At 39.0% G+C, this 27,763-nt stretch overlaps 1 protein-coding gene across 3 annotated transcripts; it reads left to right on the top strand.

The window, feature by feature from the left end:
- The first annotated feature begins 6,292 nt into the window (after nucleotides 1–6,292).
- Nucleotides 6,293–25,184, top strand: LOC148039456 (pentatricopeptide repeat-containing protein At2g33680-like). Of its 3 annotated transcripts, none has more exons than XM_087690931.1 (4): nucleotides 6,293–6,649; nucleotides 6,761–6,848; nucleotides 19,878–20,016; nucleotides 20,180–25,184. In XM_087690931.1, the coding sequence occupies exons 1-4, from the start codon at nucleotides 6,509–6,511 to the stop codon at nucleotides 22,665–22,667; spliced, it is 2,856 nt and encodes a 951-aa protein (XP_087547057.1). In that variant the 5' UTR covers nucleotides 6,293–6,508; the 3' UTR covers nucleotides 22,668–25,184. The 3 variants fall into 3 exon arrangements, with proteins under 3 accessions (XP_087547057.1, XP_087547048.1, XP_087547066.1); XM_087690922.1 differs by having other exon boundaries at nucleotides 19,875–20,016; XM_087690940.1 differs by lacking the exons at nucleotides 6,293–6,649; nucleotides 6,761–6,848 and having other exon boundaries at nucleotides 19,878–19,993; nucleotides 20,180–25,182.
- Nucleotides 25,185–27,763: the final 2,579 nt, after the last annotated feature.

Raw genomic sequence — 27,763 nt, 5'->3', positions numbered from 1 at the left:
TACATACACATATACATATATCTATGTATCCTATATACATATATATGCAAACATGCATAGATATGTATGCACACACACACACACACACACACACACACACACACACAATGAGAACAAGTTACAAGTTTTGAAATATCGTTTATTTTTAATGGTAATTAGATATTTTACTAATAGTAGTTAAATTTTTTAATAATATTAATAATAACCTAGTCACCTAATAGATTTCCTACATATAAAGTATTGATAACTTCTTAATCTTTAAAAACCTATTGTATTATTAAAATTATGCTTTATTATAAAAATTTTAACTTTCATTTTATATGTATTAATGTGCTATTTATTTATAGATAGTTTCACGATGATTCATTCAATATAAATAATGATTTTATTATATTAGATTAGGTTTTTAGATACACAAATATATATAAATAATATATACACAAATAAAATGTATATCAATATATAAGAAGATAATATATTACACATTCAAAAAGTTGGAGTTATTACACAATTCAAAGAATTGTAGAAAAGCTTTAATATACATTTACTTAAGTAATCAATATACTTTCATATTCAAATATGTTGGCTATTAACCATATGTATATAACCTATTACTCAAGCTACATACATAATGATAGTAGCAATATATAAATAACATATATATGTATATAATAACATAATATTTTATATATAAATAGTCAAATATATTTTTTTTGAAAAAAATATTAAGAGTTAATCATATAAATAACTTTTTATGATATAATGGGATGACCAAATTCAAATATAATATTTACATCCTTCTAAAGTATAAACATATGTCATTTAGTGAGGTAATCAAATTCATATACAATAATCACATGCTTACAACATATAAACACATTTCATCTTAACATATCATTTCAATAAATTGTTAATAAGCAACATTGTATAACTTTAAGGTGCTTAAATATAACTACAAGTTCTTTAGGAGTTAAATTAGCATTCATGTAATTGCAAATGCATTTTTTAGTAGAGACAAGAGGCTACTATCTATGCACATCCCTCATATGCGAGAAATGTGAATTTATATTTGGGTAGTTTAGGATCATAATTTTTAATAAAATCATTAAATAGCTTATCAAGCTCATATTTTATGAGGAGTATTATATGACTTCAAGCTACCAAAGCATAACTACAAGATTTTCAAGAGTTGAGATGTCATTCATAGAATCTCAAAATAATATTTTACTAGACATAAAATGCTACTATTTGTGTACATGCCTCATAAGTGCAATACATTTAAAAAACAAATGTAAATTTTTGTTTGAGTAATTTAAGGGCATAATCTACAATGATGTTATTAGATAGCTTGTTAAGCTAGTCTGTAAAAAAGAGTAGAGGTGCTCAAGAAATAAGATTTACACTGTTTAAAGAATCTCTCCCTTATATCATATATTGATAAAGATCATGTCCTTTATTTTATCAATGTACCAATCTTTTGCTTGTATTACATGGTGAAAAAGCTTAGTTATTGATTCTCTTAGTAAAAAAAACTTTATATTGAGAGATGAAGTAGATAATTAAGCATTATTGTAAAAGATATTTAACATACTTCTCTTGATTGGGATTATAAAATATTAATTTATTTAAAAATAAATATTCTCCATTACTGATTGAAACTCATCATACTATGAATACAATCTCCCAAAGAGTAAATTACTCTAACTGTAAATACCTTAGCAAACTCATCAATTACAAGACTTATCTCAACTTTTCTAATTGTCACTTTATTAACTGGCTGCATGTCTTGGATGAATCTCAATGCACAATTATTATTGGATATAGTAAACTATCTATTTGAGTACGACGTTGATGATGATTCTGAAATCTTCATTCATATCTTTTCATTTAGCAACTTCATTAATTTACTAAATAAGTTTACAGCATAGGAATTGACCCTGAGTTTAGCTCCATTTTTTAGCTATTTCACTATTGGAGCAATAAATTTATGTCCATTGCCCTTTCGATCTCTCAAATTTAACTGTCTAGACATGAACTTATATATGCCCAATCTTTAAGGAAGAAACAAAAATATATCTTAGCAAACATAAGAGGCTACTATTTGTGTACATTTCTCATAAGTACGGTACATTTTTCTAAAAATGTGAATCTTGTTTCAATAATTTAAAAGCATTATCTATAATGAAGTTATTAGGTTGCTCATCAAGTTAGTCTTTCAAAAAGAGTAGAGGTGCTAAAGAAATAAGATTTACACTATTTAAAGAATCTCTTCAACATATCATATATTCACAAATATCATCAAAAGTTGTGCACATGTGTCAAGGCAATCTAATAAGTTATATTGTACCATCTTTGTGATCCTTGCACTCAAAATTAAATTCCATTATTGTCTCATCCACATCCTGATTATATATCTATTAAAATTTATTAAGTAAGTATTAATATCATTTAAACCAAAAAATCCAATTTTGCAACATATTTCCACTCTTCGATAATCTTGTATAATGATTGTTGTTTTTATTATAAGTTATTACTTTAACATGGGTTACTTTTTTTAATATATGGACAATAAATACACCTTCAAATTATGTGCATAATTGTCACATCCTTTGTTTTATTAATGTATGAACCTTTCACCTGTATGAGATAGTAAAAAAGATTCGCTATTAATTCTCTTAATAAAAAAAGATTTGTAATGAGGGATGAAGTGGGCATCAAATAGGTAAACATTTTTATAAACAATATTTAACATACTTCTTTTAATTGAGATTACACAAAATAAATTTATTGAAAAATAATTTTATATTCTTATTTGTACTTTTGACGCTAATTATTTCAAAATCTTTCTCTTATTTTGGTTGAAAAAAAGAGATTTCATAAGCACTACTCATTTCTCAAAGTGATAAAGCTTACAAGAAGTTTTGACAACAAAAAATAATGTGTAAGACCAAAGTAAAATTTTAGCAAAATATAATAATTAAATGATATACTTATTTAATTACAAAAGTAAGAAAGCCACGTGTATAAGCAAGAAAAAGCTTAATTGTTTGCTTTCTTATTAAAAATGATTTATCTATATTAAAAGACAAAGCATATATTATTAAGTTGGATTTCAATTGGATTGATCATCTAGTAACTATCTTAATAAGGCTACATCCAAATGCCCCAAAGCATTATCTGATAGTGATAACAAGATCTTTTGGAGTTAACATGACATTTATACAATTACAAACTCATATCCTAAGAAAGATAAGAGGCTACTACTTATATACATCACTTATAGGCCTAATGGATTTAAAAAAGAAAGGTGAGATCACATTAGAGTATTTTGGAATGATGATTTGCAATAAAGTTATTAGATATATCATAAAGTTGGTTGTTACAAAAAAATACAAATGCTTTAAAAAAGAAATTTAATCAATAAACCACTATAGGCATAATAGATTTCAAGAAATAAAGTTGACATTGTGTTTAGGCAATTTAAAAGCATCATTTGCAATGAAGTTATTGCATAGCTCATCAGCCTAGTCTTTTAAAAGGAATAGATGCATTAAAAAAAGGAGATTTAATCAATGATACTGACGTGTGACACAACTTAATAAAGATACAAAATGTCTATTACTATCTTCAATGAGATTGCATACAAATCTATACATTACTTTTAGGTATTGATCCCATTATTTAAACAATCTCTAACTATCTTTAATGAGATTGCTTGTGAATTTATATATTAACATATATTGCCTTTTTTTAATGTAAGCAACATTGTGTCACTTTTAGCTAATTAAGTAATTACAAGATCTTCGGAAGTTAAAATAGCATTCATACAATTAGAAAACTATATGGCAGCAAAGATAAGAGGCTATTATTTGTGCACATCACTTATAGGCCCAATAATTTTAAAAAAGAGATGTAAGATTATACTTGGGTACTTTGGAATCATAATTTGCACTAAAGTTGTTGGATAACTTATAAAGTTGGTCTTTTAGAAAAAATATAGGAGCTAAATAAAATTTTTTATATTTATATATCACTCATAAGCACAACAGCTTTATTTAAAAAAAACCCGAGCTTATGTTTGGCTACCATCATCTGCAATGAAGCTATTAGATAGATCATTAAGCTAGTGTTTTAAAAGGAATAATAGTACTAAAGAAATGAGATTTAATCAATTAATTGACACAAGACACGGCCTATTAAAGATGCAATATATATATTACCTCAACAAGATTGCTTATAAATCTATACATTACTCTTAGTTATTATCCCCACAATTACTCTCTCTCTCTCTCTCTTCCCCCTCTCTCCTCTCTCCCTTCCTCTCTCTCTCAAAAAAGATTTAAATTTTAAAAATAAATTTTTCTTTTCTCTTTTTCCCCATCTCTCTTCCTCTGTTCCTCTTTATTATTATTATTGTTGTTATTATTATTCTCTCTCTCTTCCCTCCCCTCTCCTTCTCTCTCCTCTTTTTTCCTTTTTTTCTTCTCCCTTTAATTTTTTTTCTCTTTCTTTTAAATTCTCTTTCCTCTCTCTATAATTCTCTCTATGTTCAAATTCTCTCTCTTATTTTTCTTATTTTCTCTATCATTTTCTTCTCTCTGTCTTTGTTTCCCCTCTCTCTTCTCTTTTCCTTTTTTCTTTTTCTCTCTCTCCCTCTCTTAAATTTTATATTTTCTCTCTCTTTGTTCCCCCTCTCTCTCCCTCCCTCTCCTCTTCTTTATTTTTTGCTCTTTGTATATAAGTTTTTTCTTTCTCTCTCTCTCTCTCTCTCCTTATTTTAATTAAAAAAATTCTCTTTTTTTTTCTTTTCTCTTTCTTTTACATTTTATCTTTCATTTCTTTATAATTCTCTCTATATAATTCTTCTTATTTTTTCTCTCTCATTTTCTTCTCTATGTCTCTCTCCCCCCTCTCTCATCTCTTTTCCTTTTTTCTTATATTCTCTCTCTCTTCCTTAAATCTTATATTTTCTCTCTCTATAATTCTCTTTCTTTCTTTTAAATTTTATCTTTCCTCTCTCTATAATTCTCTCATAGTGTTCAAATTCTTTCTCTTCTTCTTATTTTCTCTATCTAATTTTCTTCTCTCTCTCTCTCCTCTCTTTTCCTTTTTTCTTTTCCTCTCTCTATAATTCTCTTTCTCTTTGTTTCCCCTCTCCCTTTCCTCTTTTTTTTTTGCTTTCTCTTTTTTTTTCTCTCTCTCTCTCTCTCTCCTTATTTTAACTAAACAAAATGTTTATATTAAAAAGTTTAATCTAACACATAGAGAGAGAGAGAGAGAGAGAGAGAGAGAGAGAGAGAGAGAGAGAGAGAGAACCTAGGCCCTACGCATGAGAGAGAGGGGGGGAGGGGGAGAAGAAAATTTTTTAATTAAAAAAGACAATTCTCTTTCCTCTTTCTTCCCCTTCTCTCTCTGTCTTCTTCTTTTTATCCTTCTTCTTCTTCTTCTTCTCTCTCTCTCTCTCTCTCTCTCTCTCTCTTTTATTTTATTTCCTTCTCAAAGTGTGTGAAAAACTATGTTCGAAAAATTTTAAATTAAAATTTTATTTCCTTCTCAAAGTGTGTGAAAAACTATGTTCGAAAAATTTTAAATTAAAAAGTTTTAAAATATTTAATTAAAAAAGTTTAAATTAAAAAGTTTAATCTAAGAGAGAGAGAGAGAGAGAGAGAGAGAGAGAGAGAGAGAGAGAGACCCTAAGCCCTACACATGAGAGAGAGAGGGGGAGGAGAAAAAAATAATTGAAAAATTTTAAATTAAAAAAGCTTTAAAATGTTTAATTAAAGAAAAGTGTAAATTAAAAAGTTTAATCTATGAGAGAGAAAGAGAGAGAGAGAGAGGGAGAGAAAGAGAGAGAACCTAAGCCCTACACATGAGAAAGAGAGGAGGGAGGAGGAAATAATTTAATTAAAAAGGAAAAGGAGAAAAGAGAGAGAGAGAGAGAGAGAGAGAGAGAGAGAGAGAGAGAGAGAGAGAAAGGAATGGATTTTAATTTAAAAAAAGGAGATAGGGAAGGGAAAGCTTTAATGAAAAAAAAGAAGAGGAAGAGAAAATAAGATATTGTAAGTGAGAAAGAGGAGGAGAAAGGGTTTTGATTGAAAAAGGGAGGTTTTAACACAAGAAAGAGAGAGAGAGAGAGAGAGAGAGAGAGAAATAAAAAAGGAAAAGAGAAGAGAAAAGGGAAACAAAGACAGAGAGAAAAAAATGATAGAGAAAATAAAAAAAAGAAAAGAGAGAATTTGAACATAGAGAAGAAAAAGTCTTACACCGGACGATCGACCCAAAACACTCCCATCAATAACGGTTCAAATTGAATCGGTTACCGAGCTGATAAGGGTCTGCATTTCTTTGATACGAAGAGGTCAAAGGGATGCGAGAGATAAAAAAGCATTAATGGAGAAGGAAAGCTGTCTGTCGACTGGCGACTCGATCGTCCAAGGGGGCGGGCAGTGTCGACATGACCTGAGCACATGCACTGAAGACGTGGAACGACCTCTTCGACGCATGTAGGATGGAGAATCTGCACGCGATGACCTCTGACTATCTGTCCATGGGTGCGCGCGATGATGCCTGGGGGATCCGCCAGACAGCCGCAATAATGGATTCCAGGCACGGGGCAGCAGGCGACGAGTCTACCGATTGCAACGGGATGGTGACGGCCTTGCCTGTTAGCTGTTTTTCTTCTCCTTCCCCATTCGCACCTATTCTCACTTCTTTTGCTTCTCCTCTCTCTCCAAAAATTTTCTGCTTCTCTGTGCTACAGGTTGCGTGTCAAAGGCGACGGGATGCTTTGAAAGCTGCGATGATGCAAAAAATGAGGGCACAACGACGGCACACGACAAGGCAATCAAGTAGGCCCTCTGATACCACTTTTGGGTTTGGTGCAAAGCTGACACACACAGTCTTCAAAGAGAGAGCGTGTGATGAAATGTTATCAATAATATACTGAATGGAAATTCCCACCAAAATAACCAAGAGGAATACTATTATCGTAATTGTGTTTAGTTCCAACATAACAATATCCTCAACAAGACAATGTAAAGCATAAACAATATCATGCACTTACTAACAAGACATGGTAAATCTTAAACAAGGCCTATCAGAAAAAATGGTTATCCTCTTGCTCTCTTCTTGGTTTTTTTATGATAGTAGAGGTTATGAGTTCTTTTTTGAGAGATATATCAACAAGCATTTCAGGGATTAGGCTGTTAGCAGTCAGCTCCCTGCCATGTCAGCAGCGCCACGTGGCAGTAGGCGGACTGTCCGACTGCAGTCTGCAGCCGACCTGCCTATATTGGCATTTTACGAGGCATTCTTTTCAGCCTTTTAAAGGCTGAGTTTCCAGCAGTTTTGATCACTTGTAACTGATAGATTTGAGCTTGCTTGCTGGTGATGGAGACAGCGCTCAGGCTGATGGAGATCAAGGTCCTCAAGGCAGAGACATACGTAGATATTCTCTTTGCACCTATGTATAATTTTGCATTCTTATGCAGCATTCTTTACTGTAGATTTTCTGTGTTTCACTGTCTCTTTCTCTCTTCTCTTTCTCTTCACTCTTTGTCATGGTCATTCGCTTCTGCATTGCTTCACTCTGACATGGTATCAAAGCACTAAAGGACTAACCTAGGGTAGACCTTTCTTAGCGGGAGTTTTCAGAACGACACAAGATTGTGTTTTAGCGTTCAAGTGTGAGCAGGTGGACTGCGCATCAGATCAAGGTTGAGGTGAGCGTGGGCGTGCGAGAAAAGAGAAGATTTGCTAAAGCTGTTGTCGTTTTTTTGCTATTAGAGAAGAAAGAATGCTGTATTTTGGCCTTCAAGTGTAGATTTTACATTTTTATCGCCTCCGGCGGCTGAAGAAGGTTCGAGAATCGGAGATAAAAGCCCTAGTAAGCTGCATTTTTATAGTGAGAGGGGGTTTCTTTTGCGTTTGTGCAGGCATTGCAGGTGAAGATGTCTACAGAGACTAACGTGGAGTTCCAGGTGATCATGGACCAGAAAGTGCTTGTCTTACTAGCTCTTCCATCAGATCAAAAGCTTGACGGTGACAATTACTGCATCTGGCGTGTGGTGATGTTGGCTATATTGGAGTCTTATAATTTGGCGGAGCTTGTGATGGAGGAGATCAACCGGCCCTCGGTGAGAGATGAGTCTAAACTCTCTTTCATTGCTTGTGCAGAGTTGACCAAAGCCCAGTCTCATTGGGATAAACTGAATGCCAGGATTTGTTTTTTCCTTTTTTTGTCTTGTACAACAGCCGCGATAGCTCATATAGAGCACCTGATAGTGGCTCGGGTGATATGGCTAAAACTTGATCAGATGTACAACTGGATGACCCTTATGAAGAGGGTTTCTTTGGAGGTGCAGATGCGGACCTTGTCTGTGAATAAGTATTCTTCGCTTCGGGAACACATCAACAAGCTTTGACAGCTTCAGATGCAGGTTCAAAATGCGGAGAAGCCCATTTCCTCCGAAGACATAGCGATCACTCTATTGTCCCAGTTGCCGCGACAATTCGGTACCTTTTATCTCGCTCTTATTGCATCAAGGCGAGAGTTGACTCTTCGATGGGAAGAGTTGGTTCCTATGGTCTTGAATCAAGAGGAACAATTGAAGGGACAAAATGCTTCCAAATTGGAGGCATTGATTAGTCAAGCCTCTCAGAAGAAGAGGAAGGACCAAAAGAAGAAAAATGAGGACAACAAATCCAAGAAGGATAAAGAGAAAGAATCGACTTGTCATATTTGTGGTAAAGCCGGCCATTGGAAGAAGAAGAAGAAGAAGGACACGAAGGATTCTGGAGTGGTAGCTGCACCCTCATGAGCTGCTTTTCTACACTTAGCGGTCATTGAGGACCTTTCACATAAGACTTCTAATGCTGCGATAAGAGCTCCCCAGGTTCGAGAGTGGATCGTGGACAATGGTGCCTCATGGCACATGACTCCTTCGACAGTTGGTGTTGCCCATTTGCGACCCTTACGTGGCCAGATACTCATTGGAGATAGCTATTCTATGTCTATTGCTACATGGGGTGAGATGCAGTTGATTCGAGATGGACGTGGTGGTACCCACATTTCTAAGTTGTTGCATGTGCCAAGTTTAGGGTATCATTTGCTTTCAGTCCATAAGATTTGTTCTCTTGGTCTCTCCGTGGAGTTTGATAGTGATACTGTTCGAGTTCTTGATCGTGGATCGAGGAAGGTTCTCTCTTCAGGGTATGAGGAGAATGGCATCTACAAATTGAAGTCTTCTTTTGCTTTTCTCTCTCTTCTTCTTACCTCTTAGACACACTCCGAGCTATGGCATACTCGGTTTGGCCACCTAAACTATGAGTATCTTTGGAAGGTGTTGCGCAGATCGCTTGTTCGAGGTTTACCGGACATTGTGTTGAGCCAACAACCATGTGTCTCCTGCATTCGTGAGAAACAACATAGGGATGTGATTTCTACCAAAGCTTTGAGAGGCGGTCTACTTCATCTATGGAGCTTGTACTGGAATGCCACTTCACACGCAGATTCTTCTTTGGCGGATGCTACTCGCTATCGTTAGCTGATTGGCTCCTCAACACACGGATTGATCTATGTTTTGCTGTAGGTCTCTTGGCTGGGTTCATGAGTGCACCTAAGCAGGTGCATTGGTAGGCTGCTCAAAGGATACTACGGTATCTGAGGGGGACCTCTGACTTAGGGATTCATTATCCAGCAGGGACAGGTGCTTCTGATCTTGTTCTTGCAGGTTGGAGTGATTGGGCTGGTGATGTGGATCACAGGCGGTCTTATACAGGTTATTGTTTTACCTTGGGTGCTGGTGCTATCTCTTGGAGTAGCAAGAAGTAGCCCACGATAGCCCTATCTTCAACTGAGGTAGAGTATGGGGGCTGCACCTTCTACCACATGTGAGGTTGTGTGGCTTTGGTGGTTGTTGGAGAAGCTTGGTTGCCCCTAGACCCATCCTACTATCTTGCGATGAGACAATGAGAGTTTCTTTGCCTTGGCATGGAATCCCGTATTCCACACTCGAACGAAGCACATTGAGATCCAATATCACTTCATCAGGGAGAAGCTTCTGAATGTGACCATTGATGTGGAGTATTGTAAGATTGAAGACAATCTTGTAGATTTGTTCACGAAGGCACTTCCCCAAGCTTTGCTTCATCGACATTCCAGATCCCTATATCTGCTGCCTTCTCCAGGATTTGAGAGGGGGTGTTAGTAGTCAGCTCCTTGCCACATCAGTAGTGCCACGTGGCAGTAGTCGGACTGTTCGACTGACTGCAGTCGGCTGCATTTAATGCAGCCGACCTGCCTATTTTGGCATTTTACGAGGCATTCTTTTCAGCCTTTTGAGTTTCTAGCAGTTTTGATCACTTGTATCTAACAGATTTCAGCCTACTGGTAACGGAGACAACACTCGGGTTGATGGAGATCGAGGTCCTCAAGGTGGAGACTTATGCAGATATTCTCTCTGCACCTGTGTATAATTCTGCATTCTTATACAGCATTCTTCATTGCAGATTTTTTGCGTTTCACTCACTCACTCTCTCTCTATTCACTCTTTGTCATGGTCATTCGCTTCCACATTGCTTCACTTTGACATAGGCTACCCATCCTAGATCTTTATGAGCTTCTACATGTGGACTCCATTGGACATGGATGACGGTAGTATACTTGGAAAAAGATGAGAGAGTAATTTTAGGGCCTTTGTGATAATGATGGTGAACTTTTGCAGAGCATCAAGTGCTCTCATCAAGTGGCATGTCTTTGGAGTATCTTTGGAATGTCATGCATCTTCTCTATATCGATTTTGTCCATCCATATACACTTATAAAGGAGAATAAGACACAGGTACGAGAGAAGTTACAAGTTATAATTAAAGTGCTTATGGTCAATACATCCAAACAATCTAAGATTTAATAAGTTGTAATTCATCACCTTATGAAGACTTAGGGGACAAAGCTGCCTTTTGAAGAAGTTGAAGGTTGCAACGACAAAACACTAGTCACTCCATCACGTTGTTTTGAGCTTGTTTCTCTTCTTTGTGTGGAAGAGAGCCCATGCGCTCCAATTCATCTCGATATGTCTTGAACTACAACCTTCGGAGAGAATACGAATGGCAATGCGTGTTTGTTCAAATTCAAGGGATTGAGGTCAGGTAAAAATGAACATTTAACTAGATAGTAGATTGCATTAGATTGCCACAAGTCACATTCCAAAGTTGGAGTTGTGAGGAGTTTAGTAAGCTCATGAGTGAGTTTGGCCATGTGCAATTGTGGGTTGGGCATATTAGTTTATTTTAGGTATTTTTAATTGTTATTTTATGATGGTTTGGGCCATTTATTGTTGGCCGACTGGTGCATGATGCTGGTTGACCTGATCTTTTTGTGGCATTATTTTATGCCTATTTATTTGGGGCTCCCTCCTCTTGAGGTCATTCAACTATTCTTGGTGCATATCGACCTGATTCTTTGCCCTTGAAGCCTGCCTTTTGATCTTGGCTGCCCGTGTTTTTGATTTTATGCATTATTTTAATGTTGACGTTTGCATTCAATGCTTCTTTGTTTTTGTTTGGATCTGCAGTGTTTGCATTTTCAGCATTTGATGCTTATGTAGGCTCGAGAACAGTATTTTCAGCTCTCTAACAGTGTTTTTTGACTATTTTCACCTTAATTTTCTAAGATTTTGCAATCATTTTCTAATAAGCTCCTCAACACTATGTGTGAACTCGTCCTCCATGTAGTTTGTGTTGTGTTTGGTTGTACTCTCTCTCTATTCTTTATCTGCTCTTCCTATCCTCTTCAAATGACTCCTCCTTGTTGTTTTACTCACATTAAACTTTACGTCCTTGGTTACTTAATATGGAGTGTTGTTATGAAAGCATGGTTTATGTAGAAGCAATTATGGTACATGGTTTCTGGAGCTATTGAGCGCCCTCAGCCTCCCACTCTTCCAAATGATTGGGACCAAGACACCCATGAGGAAGCTATGCTAACATGGGATTTTGATGATGCTCATGTATATTTTGCTATTCTTTGATGTATCTCTAAAGAGGTTCTATCGGTAGTCACCTTCTGTAGGATAGCTCCAATAGATGAAGTTTGAGTCTAAGGATACTATCCAATCATTTTTAGTTCGTGTTACACAAATACAAGATGAGCTCTAGCACATGCAGTCCGCTCTTCTAGAGGCTCATCTTGTGTGGGGAGTGTGCTTTACAAGCTCACATCAGAGTTTAATGGAGTAGTCAATGGTTTGTAAGCTCAAACATCATTGATGCCAATGAGCTTTATATGTATGTCCTTGATACTGCTTAAGCATGAGGTGTCTTTACGCTTACAAGGAAGGCTTCCATCTTAGTATGGTGGTTCCAATGATGCATTTGCAGTTTTAGAAGGGTGACATGAAGAAGTTGAAGGCTGAGTGCCATCGTTGTAGTAAGAAGAGACATTTATGCAAGGATTGTAAGAAGTTAGCGGCTTTAAGAAAGGAGAAGAAAAAGAAGAAGCAAGATATGGACTCTCCGCTGCGGAGTCATCCTCGTTCTCTAACTCCGACTTAGATCCTTTGATCAAGGTGTGGAAAGGGTCATCTTCTTATGGCTGAGGGAAGGGCTTAATAGCCTCTTCTGCTACTTTCTAGTATACGTGATGCAGTCATCTCTCATGATACTCCAGTTCTAGTGGAACTATGGGAGGGTGGTGAGGTGGGTTAGGTGAGCCTTATCTATATAGGTATATAGATGCAAAGGATCTTGTCACGAGGACGTGAAAATTTTGAGATGCTTTATCTTGCCGATGATATTTGATTAAGTTATAAATCAAATGTGCAAGGTTGTTTGGAACTTGTTAGTTATGCACATGGCAGTTATTTCATAGTAATAGGTCAAAAACCTCGAGGATGTAGTGGGTATCAAAGGCAAAAGCTGTATTTAGTTATGCCAATTGAGTTTTGGTGGTTAGTTGGTGTCGATTTTTATCCCAAGACAGTTGTTTGGCCAATAAGTATTGGTGGTGACACTAGGGACTAGCATTAATTAAGTCTAAGGGTCAACAAAGGTTGGCGATCTCTCTAGGTTGCAAATGGCCTAGCCAATTTAATCATGGATGGGCACATTTAATTTTTGTCAAGGTTGAAATTAATTGTTAAAATTATTTAAATTTGAAATTAATTTAATTGGTAGATAATGCTGAAAAATGGATTTAGAAGGTTGCCGCTTGATAAAAATGCCCATGCAAACTATAAAAACGTTTTTGGGGGTTGGAGAGATGGATTCAACTCATTTAGGTTGAGGGGGAGAGAGAACAAACTGTTGTTGATCAATTTGTGCAACTGTGGGGACCCATCTAGGGTAGGAGACATCAGCCAACACCTTCTAGAAGGCAAGTGATAGCAAGATCGACCTCTCTTGAGGCTAGTGATAGTGTATTGGGGTTGGCGAGTGCATTTTTGGGGCTCCTAAGTAGCAAACAATTGCATTAGTTGTATAATATAGGCATCAATCGAATTTTAGACATTTTCCTCGTGGAAATCAGAATTTTCTCTCTTTTGGCATTCTCTCACTTTCTCTAGCTTGTGCTTAGCCATTCTCAGCATTTCCCAGCCATTTGGAGCAGATCTTAGTTAAAGTTGGTGGACAATAGGAGGATTTTTGTTGTAAATCCTAAATTTTTGCAGAAATTAGGGTTCAGCAAGCTGCCTTGGGATTTGGGCCAATAGAAAAAGGCATTGTACACTAAAATCAGCACTTGCAATTGGTTGTATTGTCAAGGATTTCAGATGCACGGCCTTCCATTCTAAATTTGGGGCAGCATTTGGCCAATTGAGGTCCAATTAGAGCAAGTCATGGGTGAAATTCAAGGGAAAAATTGCCCAATTTGTTTGTTGATTGTTGGACCAGCAAGGGGCTTTTGGATTAGCCACGGAAATGAGAAATCTCGGCATGTGATATATCCATTGGCAATTAAAGTTAAAGAAATACCAAAAGAGGTGCCTGTTTTGGGGCCAATAGGGTAAATTGTGCATTTTATTTATTTGCTAATTGTTGTAATTAAGTGCTTGATTAGGGAATTACCACCCTATCCGAGAAGGAAGGTTGGTTTCATGGCTCCATTGCCAAGATATCACTCAATCCTTTGATTTGGTGGGCTTGAGGCACGTGATTATAAGCCAAAGATTTGTGCTATTGATTTTTGCTCTCAGTTGAGAAATTACAGCAATATGTCTTCATACAGTGAGATGGAATCAAGTAGTGATGATGCTTCTTAGTATAGACACCCACATGGAGAAGAAGGAAATGCAATGCTTGATCTTGGACAAGGCTCAAACCATGGACAGCAAGCTGAAAATGTTGTTGTTGGACAAGTTGCAAGGCCTTCAAGCATAATGAGGTTGATTATTCGCAAAGTGAAGAGGAATTTGATGACTAGTTCAAGAATCGCTTGAGGATAGTAGCAAATCTCTTTGCTAAATTGGCAAAGGATTCTCAATTTACCCTCCGAAGAAGTATAGCAAAGGCAAGAAGAAGTCATCTTCTACACCTTCGGGATAGCAAGGTGCACCGAAGATAATGCCAAAGCCTTCATACTTGAATCTCCCAAAGATGCTAATGAAGCAAAACAATTGGTATCTATGGGGCAAGGAATGCAAATACAAGGTCATTATGGAAGTGCTAATGCAATGGATTTTGGATAGTCGGGCATGCATGCTATGATGGGGCGACTATGATACTTTGGTGGAAGCACGATCTTTCATGCCATGGGTGGATAGGCACCGCATACAAGAATGTATGGCATGAATCTCTATTGTATGTAGCAACCAATGCATGGTGTGCAAGGCCTAATGTATCTGGGTATGGCTAGAAATGTTCCAAACCCTATGTATGGCAACATTAGCTTGATGCTTGGGACACAAAGTAGCATGTTTAGTAATGCATTTGCACCCTGGAATGTTTATGGGGCTAAAGGAGTGAGTGCTAGTCATGCAAATGCTCCGTTTGGTGTTGGATTTGATGTGAATTCGGTAACTGCAACCGTTTTGCACTAGCTAGTATATGACAACTTGACACCCAAAGGGGCAGTAAAAGACTATGATGAGGGTGGAAAAATAGTCAAGTTCGAGTCCTTCAATGGTGCACAAGATAGGCTGAAATCAGACTTTCATTCAACAATTTGATGTAGCCTATTTAGGGAGAAACTGTGAGAGTGCACAATGGAAAAAGGAACTCAAACATAGAGAAAGAGAGAGAGACAATCTGCAAGAGAAGAAGAAAAGAAAGCTACACTGAACAAAGAACAAATACTGAATTTAGCAGGACTGATCAGTCCCTACATGCAGCCCACAATGTCAGTGAGGGCACCAGATCAGGTTGATGATGATGGCAACACCGCAGACGGAGGAAGATGATGGAGTTGGAGTGTGTACTTGCTATAGAGGAAGAGAATTGAATTAGATCATTGATTGCCAAGTATGAAATGACTATAAATAGCCAAATATCCCAAAAATTGGCTGACCTAAAATTTGGGGCCAAAATATGGCCGACAATCATTTAATGCTAGTAAAAATGCGAGAAATACTTAGAAAAATCTCGAAAAGGGTGGACAATGTCCGGTAGGTGAGGAGGTTGAAGGATGCAAAATTTACCTCGAGAAATGCACATAAAATCTCGACTGGAGGAGAAAATGCATTGAAATCCAATAAATTGAGTTTTCTAGAATGAGCTACCTCCTTCGTCAAAACAAGTGATCGACAAGTCAAAGCTCTTAAAGTCCTCGTCTGACTTAGATTGAGGCTCACAAGCAAGAGATGACAAAGCATGATTGCTAACACCCCCTCTCAGATCTTGGATGTGGCGGAAGGCTAAGAGAGGAATGGATCTTGGGGTGGCAAGAGGAATGCCAATGTCGATGAAGTTTATCGAGGAAGATTGCCGATGAAGAGGATACTCACGATCCTGGGAAGCCCCCCTTTGAAGCACTAAGGGCTAGGAAATCCACAATCACATCACCGAGATCGTCCCCCTTTGAAAGGGATGGGGGGTATGAGGGAACCACCAAAGGAGAGAGCGGGGTATGGGAAAGAGCATGTGGAAAAGATGGTGCACAAGTGGGAATGGGGGTAGCAATAGACAATTGCCTTGAAGGACCTTGCATAAGAGAAGGGGAATGGAGCTTGTAAAGCTCACTCTCTTGCGAATCTCTCGCAATAATAGCCCCTGTAGAAGAATCCTCAATACAAACGGCGTGCTCGATGAAGACGACCCAAATACCAAGCCTAGTAAGGCCATAAATTGAGAGAAGTGGAAAGCCCAAGTTTGAAATATAAAGGGCGTGTGAAAGAGAGCTCGACGTGTAGTCGAAAAATAAAAAAAGTGTCAACATCACAATTAGGCACCGAAACAATGTCACCAACAGTGACTGAACCCTCACAAGGGCATAGATCCTGTAACAAATCACCTTGTGGAGTTATATGAGCAGAAGCTCCACTATCAACTAGCCAAGGCCTTTGAGAAAATGAGGCAACCACTGAAGAAGGTTTCTCCAAGCCAACAATATGAAGGAACATTAACTCATGGGTAATTGTTGGAGTAGAGTAGAAGGCGCAGATGTTTTGGCTCCATCCTTCGCTCTCGGATGAAGATGAGGGTACTTCTTTCAACATTTCTCCTTAGGATGTGTCCCCTTCCCACGTATAGGCATTTAGGCTTCTCCAAGTTAGAGTCAGAGCTTGAAGAACTCTCTTGTCATTTAGCCTTTGACTTCCCTTTCTTCTTTTTCCCTCCTCCCAAATCTGCAACAAAAGCTTTGGTGGAGGTGGATCCACTAGCTACCTCTATGGCATGCTCATCATGCTTTAAAACAAGTGGGGCAAGCTCCTCCCACAGAAGCTTCTCACGGATCCTTGATGTAAGAAGGCTGGTGTGGAAGACATTAAACCGGGGAGATGGTAGCTGAGTCAAAAGAATTATAGCCATATCCTTTCAAGAGATCATTATGCCAAGGGATACAAGCTCATCCCTCGTATCCTCCAACATGTTAATATGATCCTTCATGGAAGGAGAATCATCAATAGTGAGCATCCGTAATTTCTTCTCTAGAGTAATCCGGTGGGCAAATGTCTTCTGATGGTACAAAGAAGCAAGCTTTGTCCACAGTTCTGCTGCTTTGCGTAACTTGCGCACATGCACTAAGAAAGAATCTTATAAGCTTATAAAGAGGAAAGATTGAGCTTTAGAGTTGAGCAATCCCATGAAGCCGCATGATCCAATAGTGGGATCCTCCATTGGATGGGGAATAGGGTGGGTAACAAACTCCCAAAGATTGAAGGTATCAAGGATACACTCCACCTTACATGACCAAAGATTGAAGGTATCAAGGATACACTCCACCTTGCATGACCAAAGCGAGTAGTTGGAATCATCAAGTTGGTCTTCTTTGGGTAGAGAAGGGAGTATGGGCACTTGTATCGAGGGTGCCATGAATGGTATATGAAGTCCAGTAGAACGGGCCTTTTGTGAAACATGGAGAGAATGGGAAGGAGAGGGATCCTGTACAAATGGGCTAGGTGACCTCCAGTCGTCGCGTGAACTAGCACGAAAATCTCTCCATCTCTCATAGGGAGGAACAGAGACATCCTCAGAGTCAGCAAAGAATTGGTGATAAGATATCTTCGATATCCTGCAAGCTACAACCACAAGAAATCTGTGTATTGGTAGTAGATAGCCCTGAAACATGAGGAAATGGCTAGAGGGTCACAAGTGAGTTGATGTAGAGGGTCCGCTTGGGGGGAGATAGATTGTCGCCTGCACAAGGACTATGTGTGTTTGCTAAGGAGAGTTGTCACTTGATCAAGGAATAATGCGTTTGCAACAAAAGATTGTCACCTAATTGAGGAAGCTTGTCGCCTCCAGCAAGAGAGGAAGTGGGCAGCAAAACAGGTACATAGCACAAGAAAAGCAGATGTCTCCATGCAGAAAGCTGTGTTTTCAGCAAAATGCTAATGTCGTAAGGCAGCCTGGCAGTCTGGGGTGGTCTCCTTTGTGAGAAGTCAGTTTTGTGTCTCTCTTAGGCGATGATACCATGTGAGTGCACAATGGAAGAAGGAACTCAAACACAGAGGAAGAGAGAGACAATCTGCAAGAGAAGAAGAAAAGAAACCTGCATTGAATGAGGAATAAATGCTGAATATAGAAGGATCTAGCTGCCCATATTTTGGGTCTAGATAGTGTGCTTGTTGTGGCATCAGTTTTGGCTACTTATAGCCTGCCTTGCTCACTCCACTCAATCATCTTTCGTTAATTATTCCTCCTCATTCTTGTCTTGTCCCCTTGAAAACTTTTGGTGCCCATATTGACACTCTGAACTGTGTATTGGGGCTGACTGTTGCAGCCTTGTATCATTCAGTCTCTTGTCAGCTTATTCCTTATTTCTTCTATGTTTCTTTCAGTCTCCCTCTTCTCTATTCACTTCATATTCATTTTTCTCTCCACTGTGCACTCTCACAAATGTTTTCAGCCCCATTGGCAAGCTCCTTTGCGGATTTTCTGGTACTTGTGGGGTAACCTTGCACTATGGGATTTTGTATGGAGAGGGGGTTTCACTGACAAGTTTGACAAATTCAGATTGGGCCGGTGACATAGATTCAAGGAGATCTGATAGGTTTTTGTCTTGCATTGGGATCAGGTGCCATTTCTTGGGTTAGTAAGTGACAACTTACTGTTGCTCTTCTTCCATAGAGACCAAGTATCGAGCCACTTGTGTGGCTGCTCAAGATGCTGTTTGGTTGAGTAGGGTAATGATTGAGATTGGATTTGTGCAGCCACAACCCACAGTGATTCATAGGTATGGTCAGAGCTGCCTCGCCATATCCAGGAATTTGTTGTTTCATGCATGCATAAACCACATCGAGTGTTGTATCACAATGTTTTGGAGTGCAGCTTGGAGGGGGAGATGGAGCTGGTTTACTGTCCCATAGCGGAAAATGTAGTTGACATTTTCACAAAGGTTCTTCCATTGCCTTCAATTTGTCATTTTGCATACCATGGAAGTTAAGGCACACCCATGATCCAAGAGGGGGTTGTTACTGGTGATGGTCATCGCTGGTTGTGAGCCCTACAGTAAGTTATTATTTAGGGACATTAGGAGCTCTCTCCGGGTCCTCTCATGTTGGTCACTTTTGGTTTTTTTGTCCTTTGTCCCTATTTTTGGGCCCAATACATTTTTTTTGGTAGAGAATGCAACCTGAGAATATTTTAGGTTTTCTTTCCTAGATGCTTTAGCTGCCCAACCCAATCCCAAAATCCCCCCCAACACCTCCCAAAGAGGAGCTCTCTCCTCCTCAAGGCCTCCTCTCTGAAAACAGAGGTGATCTCTTGAAGGCCCTCGTCTGAATCTTTGGCTGCTTGATCATCTGCGAAAGATCTGCCTCTCCAAATCTGTCTCATGCTTTCTAAGATCATCACCAAAATATAGATGGTTGGGGATCCTAATACTGCAAGATGGCCCTTAGGGCCTTTCAAGAAAACCAGTTGAACTTGTGCTTGATCAGAAAGATTAGTGCCAGGAATCTGACCTAGCTCTCTGTCACAGGCCCAATCATCTAGATAGAATCTGTCTATCCTTGAAAAATGCTTGGCTCCTATGCCCCATCTCTCCTGGCGAACTGCAAGGAACCTGTCGTAGATCTATTAGCTAAATGTTCTGCTAGTTGAAAAAGGTTAATACAGATGGTATTAAGTTCCTGCTAACAATATAGTTGGTCTTCTTTGTTGGTATATTGGGTAATTAACAGGTAAGTGTAAACTGTGTAACAAGTTCTCCTAGCTAAAAATTCAGGTCTGTATGGAAGTTTGTTGCCTCTGATTTTTAAACATATTTTAATCTGTTAGTAGGTCCAAGCTATCTGGAAGCTGTGCCATGGACTGATGCAAATGACTCATGGATTGCAAGTTCAAAAAGGGACCTTTTTTTAGAGGTGGAACCTCATGCAATCCAATATAATGGGAAGGCAAGGACACATTACATTATTAGGTTTGGGCCTGCTAAGTTATTCATAAAAAGTTTTTCTTCTTTAGCTGTGTAGGGACAAATATAAGCCATGTGTTTTTCATTTTTTGGTCATAGCTTTAGTGAATCTTTTCTTAGGGCAGCTAGGAACTTGTCAGGTTTTCTGTATAATAATTTATGAATGCAGGAACTCTTCCAAAAGTCCTGATCGCAGGTCTTTTGCAACATTGAGAAACTTGCTCAATGAAGCAAACTCAAATCACTCAGCGATTGATGTGAACCACATGTTCAAAGAGTCAATCCATCTCACAACTGGCAGTTTCTTCCATCTTTTGCAGCAATGCATTGATAACAATGACCTGATAGCAGGTCAAAATGTGCATTATCTTATAACAGTATATGGGTTGGAGAAGGATAACTTTGTTGGAAGCCACCTAATACGCATGTATGGATGTTTTGGGAAGTTGTTGGAAGCATTTCAAGTACTAAAAACCCTATCAGAACCAAATGTCTTTTCATGGGGTGCAATTATTTTAGCCTCTGTAAATACCTCGCAGTATGAGCTTGCCATTAGACTTTATCACAAAATGCAAATATCAGGGATGCAACCTGATGGGCACATCTTTGTCGCTGTATTGAAAGCATGTTCAGAAATGGGAGATTTGGAGAAAGGGCAGCAGGTTCACACAAACATAATTGATGGTGGCTTTGAATCTGAGTTATATGTAGGTAGCACTCTTATAGACATGTATGCCAAGTGTGGATGCATAGACAAAGCACATTTGGTTTTTGACAAGTTGCCTAGAAGAAATATTGTAGCCTGGAGTGTCTTGATTGCAGGGTACTCTGAGCATGGTTATGCAAAGAAAGCTCTTGATTTGTTTGACCAAATGCAAGAAGAGAGCTTGAAACCAAACATAGTAACCTGTGTTTGGGCTCTGAAAGCATGTGCAAATGTAGCTGCTGTGGTTGAGGGCAGACAAATACACACCTACATCATAGCTTGTGGGTTTGAGTCCAATGTACTCGTGGGCAGCTCAATTATTGGAATGTATGCGGACTGTGATGACAGCCTTGCCGATGCGCACAGAATGTTTAACAGATCACATCATCAAGACATCATTACTTGGAGCACATTAATCGCAGGCTATGCAGAACACGGGTATAGCCATGAAGCGATCAAACTTTTTGAGCAAATGCAGTGGAAAGGCATTCAAGCAGACCTGGTTACATATATTTCTGCCTTAAAGGCATGCTCCAGTGTGGGATTTTTGAAACAGGGTAGGCAAATCCATTCTTGGATTATTGAAAGTAACCATGACTTGAATGTTTGTATTGGAAGTAGCTTAATCAACATGTACATGAAGTGGGGACATACGGATGATGCCGGATCAGTGTTTGACAGGTTACCCACACAAAATGTAGTGACATGGAGTGCTTTTATTTCAGGGTTAGGTGAGAATGGGTATTGGCAGGAAGCTTTCTGTTGCTTTGAGCAGATGAAAAAAGATGGTGTAAAGCCCAATGCTATCACATTTATCTCCATGCTGAAAGCATGCACAAACTCAAGAGCTGGAGGATGGGGGAAACAGATTCATGCTAGTCTGATTGAAGTTGGCCTTGAACTGGAGACATGTGTTGGTAATGCCCTAATAGATATGTACACCAAGTGCAATAGCTCTAATTATGCATACAGAATCTTTGAGAAACTAGAAAAACGAGATGTTGTGACCTGGAGTGCATTGATGACTGCATGTGCCCAGCAACGGGGATGCCAAGAAGCATTTAGTTGTCTTTCTAGGATGCAACATGAGGGTATTGAACCTAATACTGTAACATTTATCACAATACTGGGAATATGTTCTGATTCAGCTGCCTTGGAACATGGCCAACATGTTCATGCTGATATTATCTCAAGAGGATTAAGTACAGATGTATTTGTTGGCAGTGCTCTTATTGACATGTATACAAAATGTGGGAGTCTTGAGGATGCAGGCATAGTCTTTCATCAATTTTCTAAACCTGATAGTGTGTTATGGACTGCAATGATCACGGGGTATGCACAGCATAGTGACTACAACATGGCATATAAATTTTTCAGAAATATGGAAGCTGCAAACTGGAAGCCAGATGATGTGGCATTTCTTTGCATTCTTTCAGCATGTAGCCTTAATCATTTGGTGGAAGAAGGGTGTCAACATTTCAAGTCAATGAGAGAGAAGTATGGCATTATGCCTGGATGTGAACACTATAACTGTATTGTTGATCTTTTAGGAAGTTCACACTACTTGTATGAAGCTCAAGATTTACTAGAAAGTATGCCTTTTGGAGCTAACATAGTGGGCTGGATCTCCTTGCTCTCTTCTTGCAGAAAACATTTTAACTTGATACTAGGAAGGCATTGTTTTGATCTGATAATCAAACAGGATCGAGGAAATGCAACTGCTTTTGTGCTGATGTCGAACTTATATGCTCTGGCTGGCAGAAAAGAGAGTGTACATGAAATAGATGAGCTAAGACTTCTAGCTAATGGTTGGAAGAAGCCGGGAGAGGCATTGATTGAAGTTGACAAGCAAGTTCATAGTTTTGTGGTGGGAGAAAGAGATCATCAGCGAAGTGACAAAATATATGCAAAGCTGAAGGCACTAAGCATGCAAATGGAGATGCATCTGTAAGGTATACCTGGATCTCTCTATGGATCTAGTCGCACATGAGTGAATGCAAGATGCTGTGTGGAACTGAAAGCTTCACTTACACCAATTTTTGTAGATGCTTATGGGTGCAAATAAACTGCAGTAGAGTGAGCCCACTCTACTGATGGAGGCAATCTTTCATCATCAACACAGAGGATACAGAATACTCGCCTAATTGGGGACCCTGGAAAATTCAACTACTGCATTGAATTAAAAACAGACCTCCAGATCTAAGCATGTTACAAAGGCACCATTCCATCAAGGCGTTGATTCTAGCATTTATTATAGGTCCAACAATGGATACAGTTGTAGGGCCTCTTTTCATAAGTGTGCTTATTGGCCTGTTCTTCCCTTGAGAAAAAGGCAAGTCCTGTGGGCTGTGGCTTAAAACCATGATATGCTTGCAGTTCATAGAGGGTTCATACAGGCTGGAGCTTTTAATAAAGTCAAGCTTACATGATGGTGATCATTTCAAAGGAATGCTGTATCATCTTCTTCTCAAAATGAGGATCATAGCAAATGTTGCAAATATAGTTTCTCACTGTATATTTTGCAATGCATTCAGAGCTAAGATATCAATGGAACCATGAGCAGATTCTATATCTTGCAAATCTGAATCTCTTAAGGTCTCATGTAAACTGTATTTGCAACTCTCAGATCATTTCCTGTCAGACTTTTGGAGGAGGCTAGATGACAGCTTTAGGCCTAGGAAGATATCCCTCTTCCTATGGCGATTAACTCACAGTTAGGCTTTGATACATGGCTGTTGGTTATGGCAGGCATGTGTGTGATGTGGAGAGCCAGAAGGCATGCAGAGACACTGCCTATGGGACTATCCGAGAGCCTTGGAGGTATCAAGGAGAGCCCTCAGGGTGGGGTTTCACGACATAGCAGAGACAATGGTTGCAACATGGGGTGCCGTAGCTCAGGTCACAGACATCCCAGCTTGTGGATATGAGGATTTTTGGGGGAAGGAGCCACTCCTTTCTCCTCATTGGTCAGCACCTGCCCAGGATATCCACTCTACATTACTTGCAGGCATAGTGGATCAAGGGATACTGGTATAGATGGGTGCTGATTGCTAGTATTATTGATTAGCACATTTGGACGGCGAGGTGCAGCCATGCTATAGACCGCCAGGATGTCTCCATTGCAGACTCTTTGAAGGATTTGGATATAGATCGTTCACACTCTCTGGAGGAGATGGGAGAGGCTGCAGGGTGGCTTTGAGAGGATGAGGAGAGATGCCTTTTTGCAGACTTGGGATTCTGGTACCTTTTTTCGTACAGTTGCTCGGATGGTCTAGCATTATAACCCACCAAATTGGTTGTTCACACAACATTGTATTTATGATACCGTTCGCTACTCTTGATAGGGCTCTTTGGGGATTTTCTCCAAGGTGTTAATAGAATTTTCTTTTCTTTGAAACAAAAAACAATATTTGCAATACCCCATTATGCAGGGAAATTGTACTTTGAAGTAAGACTTAGAGAAAAGTTGAGACTGTTATGAAATGGGATAGCGAACACACAGAAAATGCAAAGTGTATGATAACACATAGAACACAATTGGTAGAATGTTGAATGATAATGAGGATGATACAATCAAGGGGCCTTGAACCTTGCATGTCTCTAGGATCAGTGACAGCTTTAAGGTGCCTGATGATGTTTGAGTGATATAGAAGTAATGTAGGCAGCTGTCCAGGCTGAAAATGCAGATGCTGAACGTATGTATGATGACATTGTGGAGATACCCTAGGGTTTCCAAATGAAAACACTAAGTGTGCAACCATAATTGAAACTCGGTGAACTCAAACACTAACCCAACGACTCAGGACTCAAGAATGAAGATACAGCTGTCCAGGCTGAAAATGCAGATGCTGAAGGTGTGTATGATGACATTGTGGAGATACCCTAGGGTTTCCAAATGAAAACACTAAGTGTGCAACCATAATTGAAACAAGGTGAACTCAAACACTAACCCAACGACTCAAGACTCAAGAATGAAGATAACTGAATGAATGAAAAATACCTTATCATGTATGCATGTATACAAAATGCTCATAGGCAGAGCTAACCAACAGCCGATGGCTCTCATGAGATCAGAGATGGAACTTGAGTCCAGAAACCACTAGCTATAGCTGAATTTAATACAAGATGAGCAAATATAAAAAACACACTATGTAGAAGTGTAGTTGAAGTAGGATGTTACACCAGAGCAAGCCCACAACAATGTGTGAAGAAAATACCCTAACACAGAAACACAAATAGCATCGTACGACAAAGCACAGACTGATAGAAGAACACAGTTAGGGTTAGGGTAACTTAGAGACAATGAACACAGAGAATGAATGAAATGATATGACTATTGAATATACAATGCTCATGTAGCAAACACACTATGCTGTGAATGAATATTGTACCTCAAACTCTTGTATCTCAAGGATTAGAGCAAGGGTAATGAGCTGGAGAGTATGTCGTACTTTGAACGGATCCCAAATCGTAGCGAGGTAGCCTTCGGATGTCGAATACCAGCAAACATAGCCAAGGAAGGTTGGATTTGATGTAAACGGTAGTCTAGAGAGGGGGTGTGCTGTAAACGCAAGGTGAGGTGAGAGAAAATTTGCAAACATAGTAGAGAGGATAGAGAAAACAACAGCAACAGGTTGAGGAGATAATGGCGACAACTGGAGGAGAGAAAATTTGTAGGGCGGCAGCTAGGGCTTGCAAATGCATCAGTATATTGATGTGGCATGCTGTACGATAGCCAGATGATAGACAATAGTAGTTGCGTGGCTGGAAACGTCAGCAAACTGATGAGACAGAGGGCTGGAAATGGGTGCTAGATGAGTGAAGTGTTGGGAATAAAGGCTTTGCATACCTTTTACCATGTTCGGGTGTGAACATACCCTTTACTTGTTGTACTTTATATATATTTAAAACCTAAAAGTGGTAACTAGTTTTTTGTATCGAACATCAAATGTCATGCTCATTCTTCTCTCTACTACCCTCAACTCTTCGCGCATTCACTCTCAGCTCAGAAAACTATCCACCAAACTGGTATCAGAGCACAAGGAGTGTACGCTTCTCGAAGCTGGACAGGCAAGTCAAGCGACCTCAAGTGAGAGGTATCGGTAGCAATAGTCAACATTCAGTAGGTGCAAGAGAGACAATCGAACCAACAGGTGGTGTCGCAGGTGTCACAAGAGTTGTAGATGGGCTCGACAAGTAGCAGTCGACAGGTCGTAGGTGTCTTAGCTACAAGCGACACACTGTAGGTGACCAAGCTTAGGCGACATGCTGTAGACGACACGTGATAGCCAGACGGGTAGACGATAGGTACACTGGCAGACATCAGGTAGTTCGGCTAAAGTTCGTGGGCCAGGTGTCACATCTAATGGGTCTTGGTCAACGCCAGGAGAGATCCCTCACTTTTTTTTTGTTCAAAAATTTTCTTTAAATTCTACAATTACTTTACCAGGTGTTTACAGGCAAAGGCACAAAGTGAAATTTTGCCCAAGAAAATTGGGGCTTTTCTCGGATTTGGGGACTTTAATGCAGAATTGGACAATCGGACTTAGAAATTGCAAAATCGGTGCACATTTGCCCGTGAAATTTTGGGGCTTTTCACATTTCAGTGAAATTTTCTCAATTTCACTGAAATTTGTGCATTCTAGACTTGAGAAATTTGGGACTTTTGCAGAATTTCATCAATTTGTGCAAGAATTTCTTGGTATATGCACTTGGGTACATGTGTAGATGCAATTTGAACGGATTATCCTCTAAAATTTTGGGGCTTTTGATTGAAATTGTCAAATTTGTGCTCAGGAATGCCTTTGGAGCAGAAATTGCAGTGACATTTTGGGGATTTCACATGCAACTAGTGACTTGGTCTCTAAATGTGTCAGAAATTGCTTGAGGAGTGCAACAAAAGAAACACCTTTCAAATCTGAAATTCTTGCAATCTTGGGATTTTTCATTGCTGCTTGGTACTCTTGTGTATTGTGGTTACTTGTGTCACATTTGGGCTTGCCTTTGGTGATTGGTTAGTCAAATTTGGACTGCAAATTATGGCTGGAAACAGTGATAGTAGTAATCTTTTGCACATTAAGAAGCTTGAGGGTGCACATAATTTTGCAATTTGGCAAAAACAATGCTACAACGTCTTGGTGCAGAAGAAACATGTAAAGCCCATCAAAACAAAGGGCATCAAACCAATAGACATGGAACAAGACGAGTGGGATGACTTGGACGAGCTTGCTTACTCTACCATCAAGCTCTCAGTGTCAGATAACTTGCTCTTTAAGATTGAGAAGTTGAATTCAGCATATGCAATGTGGCAAAGGCTTGTAGAATTGTATGCTCAGAAAAGTGCAGCTAGCAAGGTTTATTGGCTGAAAAAACTGATGGACTTTTGCATGAAAGAAGGTACAGCCATGTTTGAATGAGTTTAACTCAATTTTCAGTCAGCTGATTGCTTTGGATTTCCATATTGATGAAGAGTTCAAAGCTACTTTCTTGCTATGTACTTTGCCTGAAAGTTGGGATACTTTCAGGACAGCTTTGAGTAATTCGAATGCTCAGTTGCTATACTCTGATGTGGAGAGTTCTTTGCTGATGGAAGAACTCAATAGGCAGAATAACTCAGCAAACAGGTCTTCAAATGCATTACACACTAGAGGCAGATTTCAGCATAAGAGCAGTTCTGAAAACAGAGCATGCAGTAAATCTCATGGAAAAAATGTGGAGTGCCATCATTGTGGCAAAAAAGGACACTACAAATGGGATTGCTTTCAATTGAAGAAAGAGAAGGGCAAAAACAAAAACAATAAAGCCAATAAGGCTGAAAATAAGGACAGCTAGCCTACCAAAAAGAGCAATGTGAAAATAGAAGCGGTTAATGTAGTCACTCATGATAATGACAGTGATGGTGATGTACTTCTTGCTTCTTCTTTGAGTGCACATGCATTGATTGCAGATTTTGAGGATGATATACGCACTTGGATACTTGATTTAGGTGCGTCCTTTCATGTCACACCACATCATGAGTGGTTCTCTGACCACAATGGTGGTTTATGT

Source organism: Lygodium microphyllum, chromosome 2 (assembly GCF_053477565.2).
Source record: "Lygodium microphyllum isolate KBCC chromosome 2, Lygodium_microphyllum_v1.1.10, whole genome shotgun sequence".
Taxonomy (NCBI): Eukaryota; Viridiplantae; Streptophyta; class Polypodiopsida; order Schizaeales; family Lygodiaceae; genus Lygodium; species Lygodium microphyllum.
This window is presented reverse-complemented; position numbering and strand designations above follow the sequence as displayed.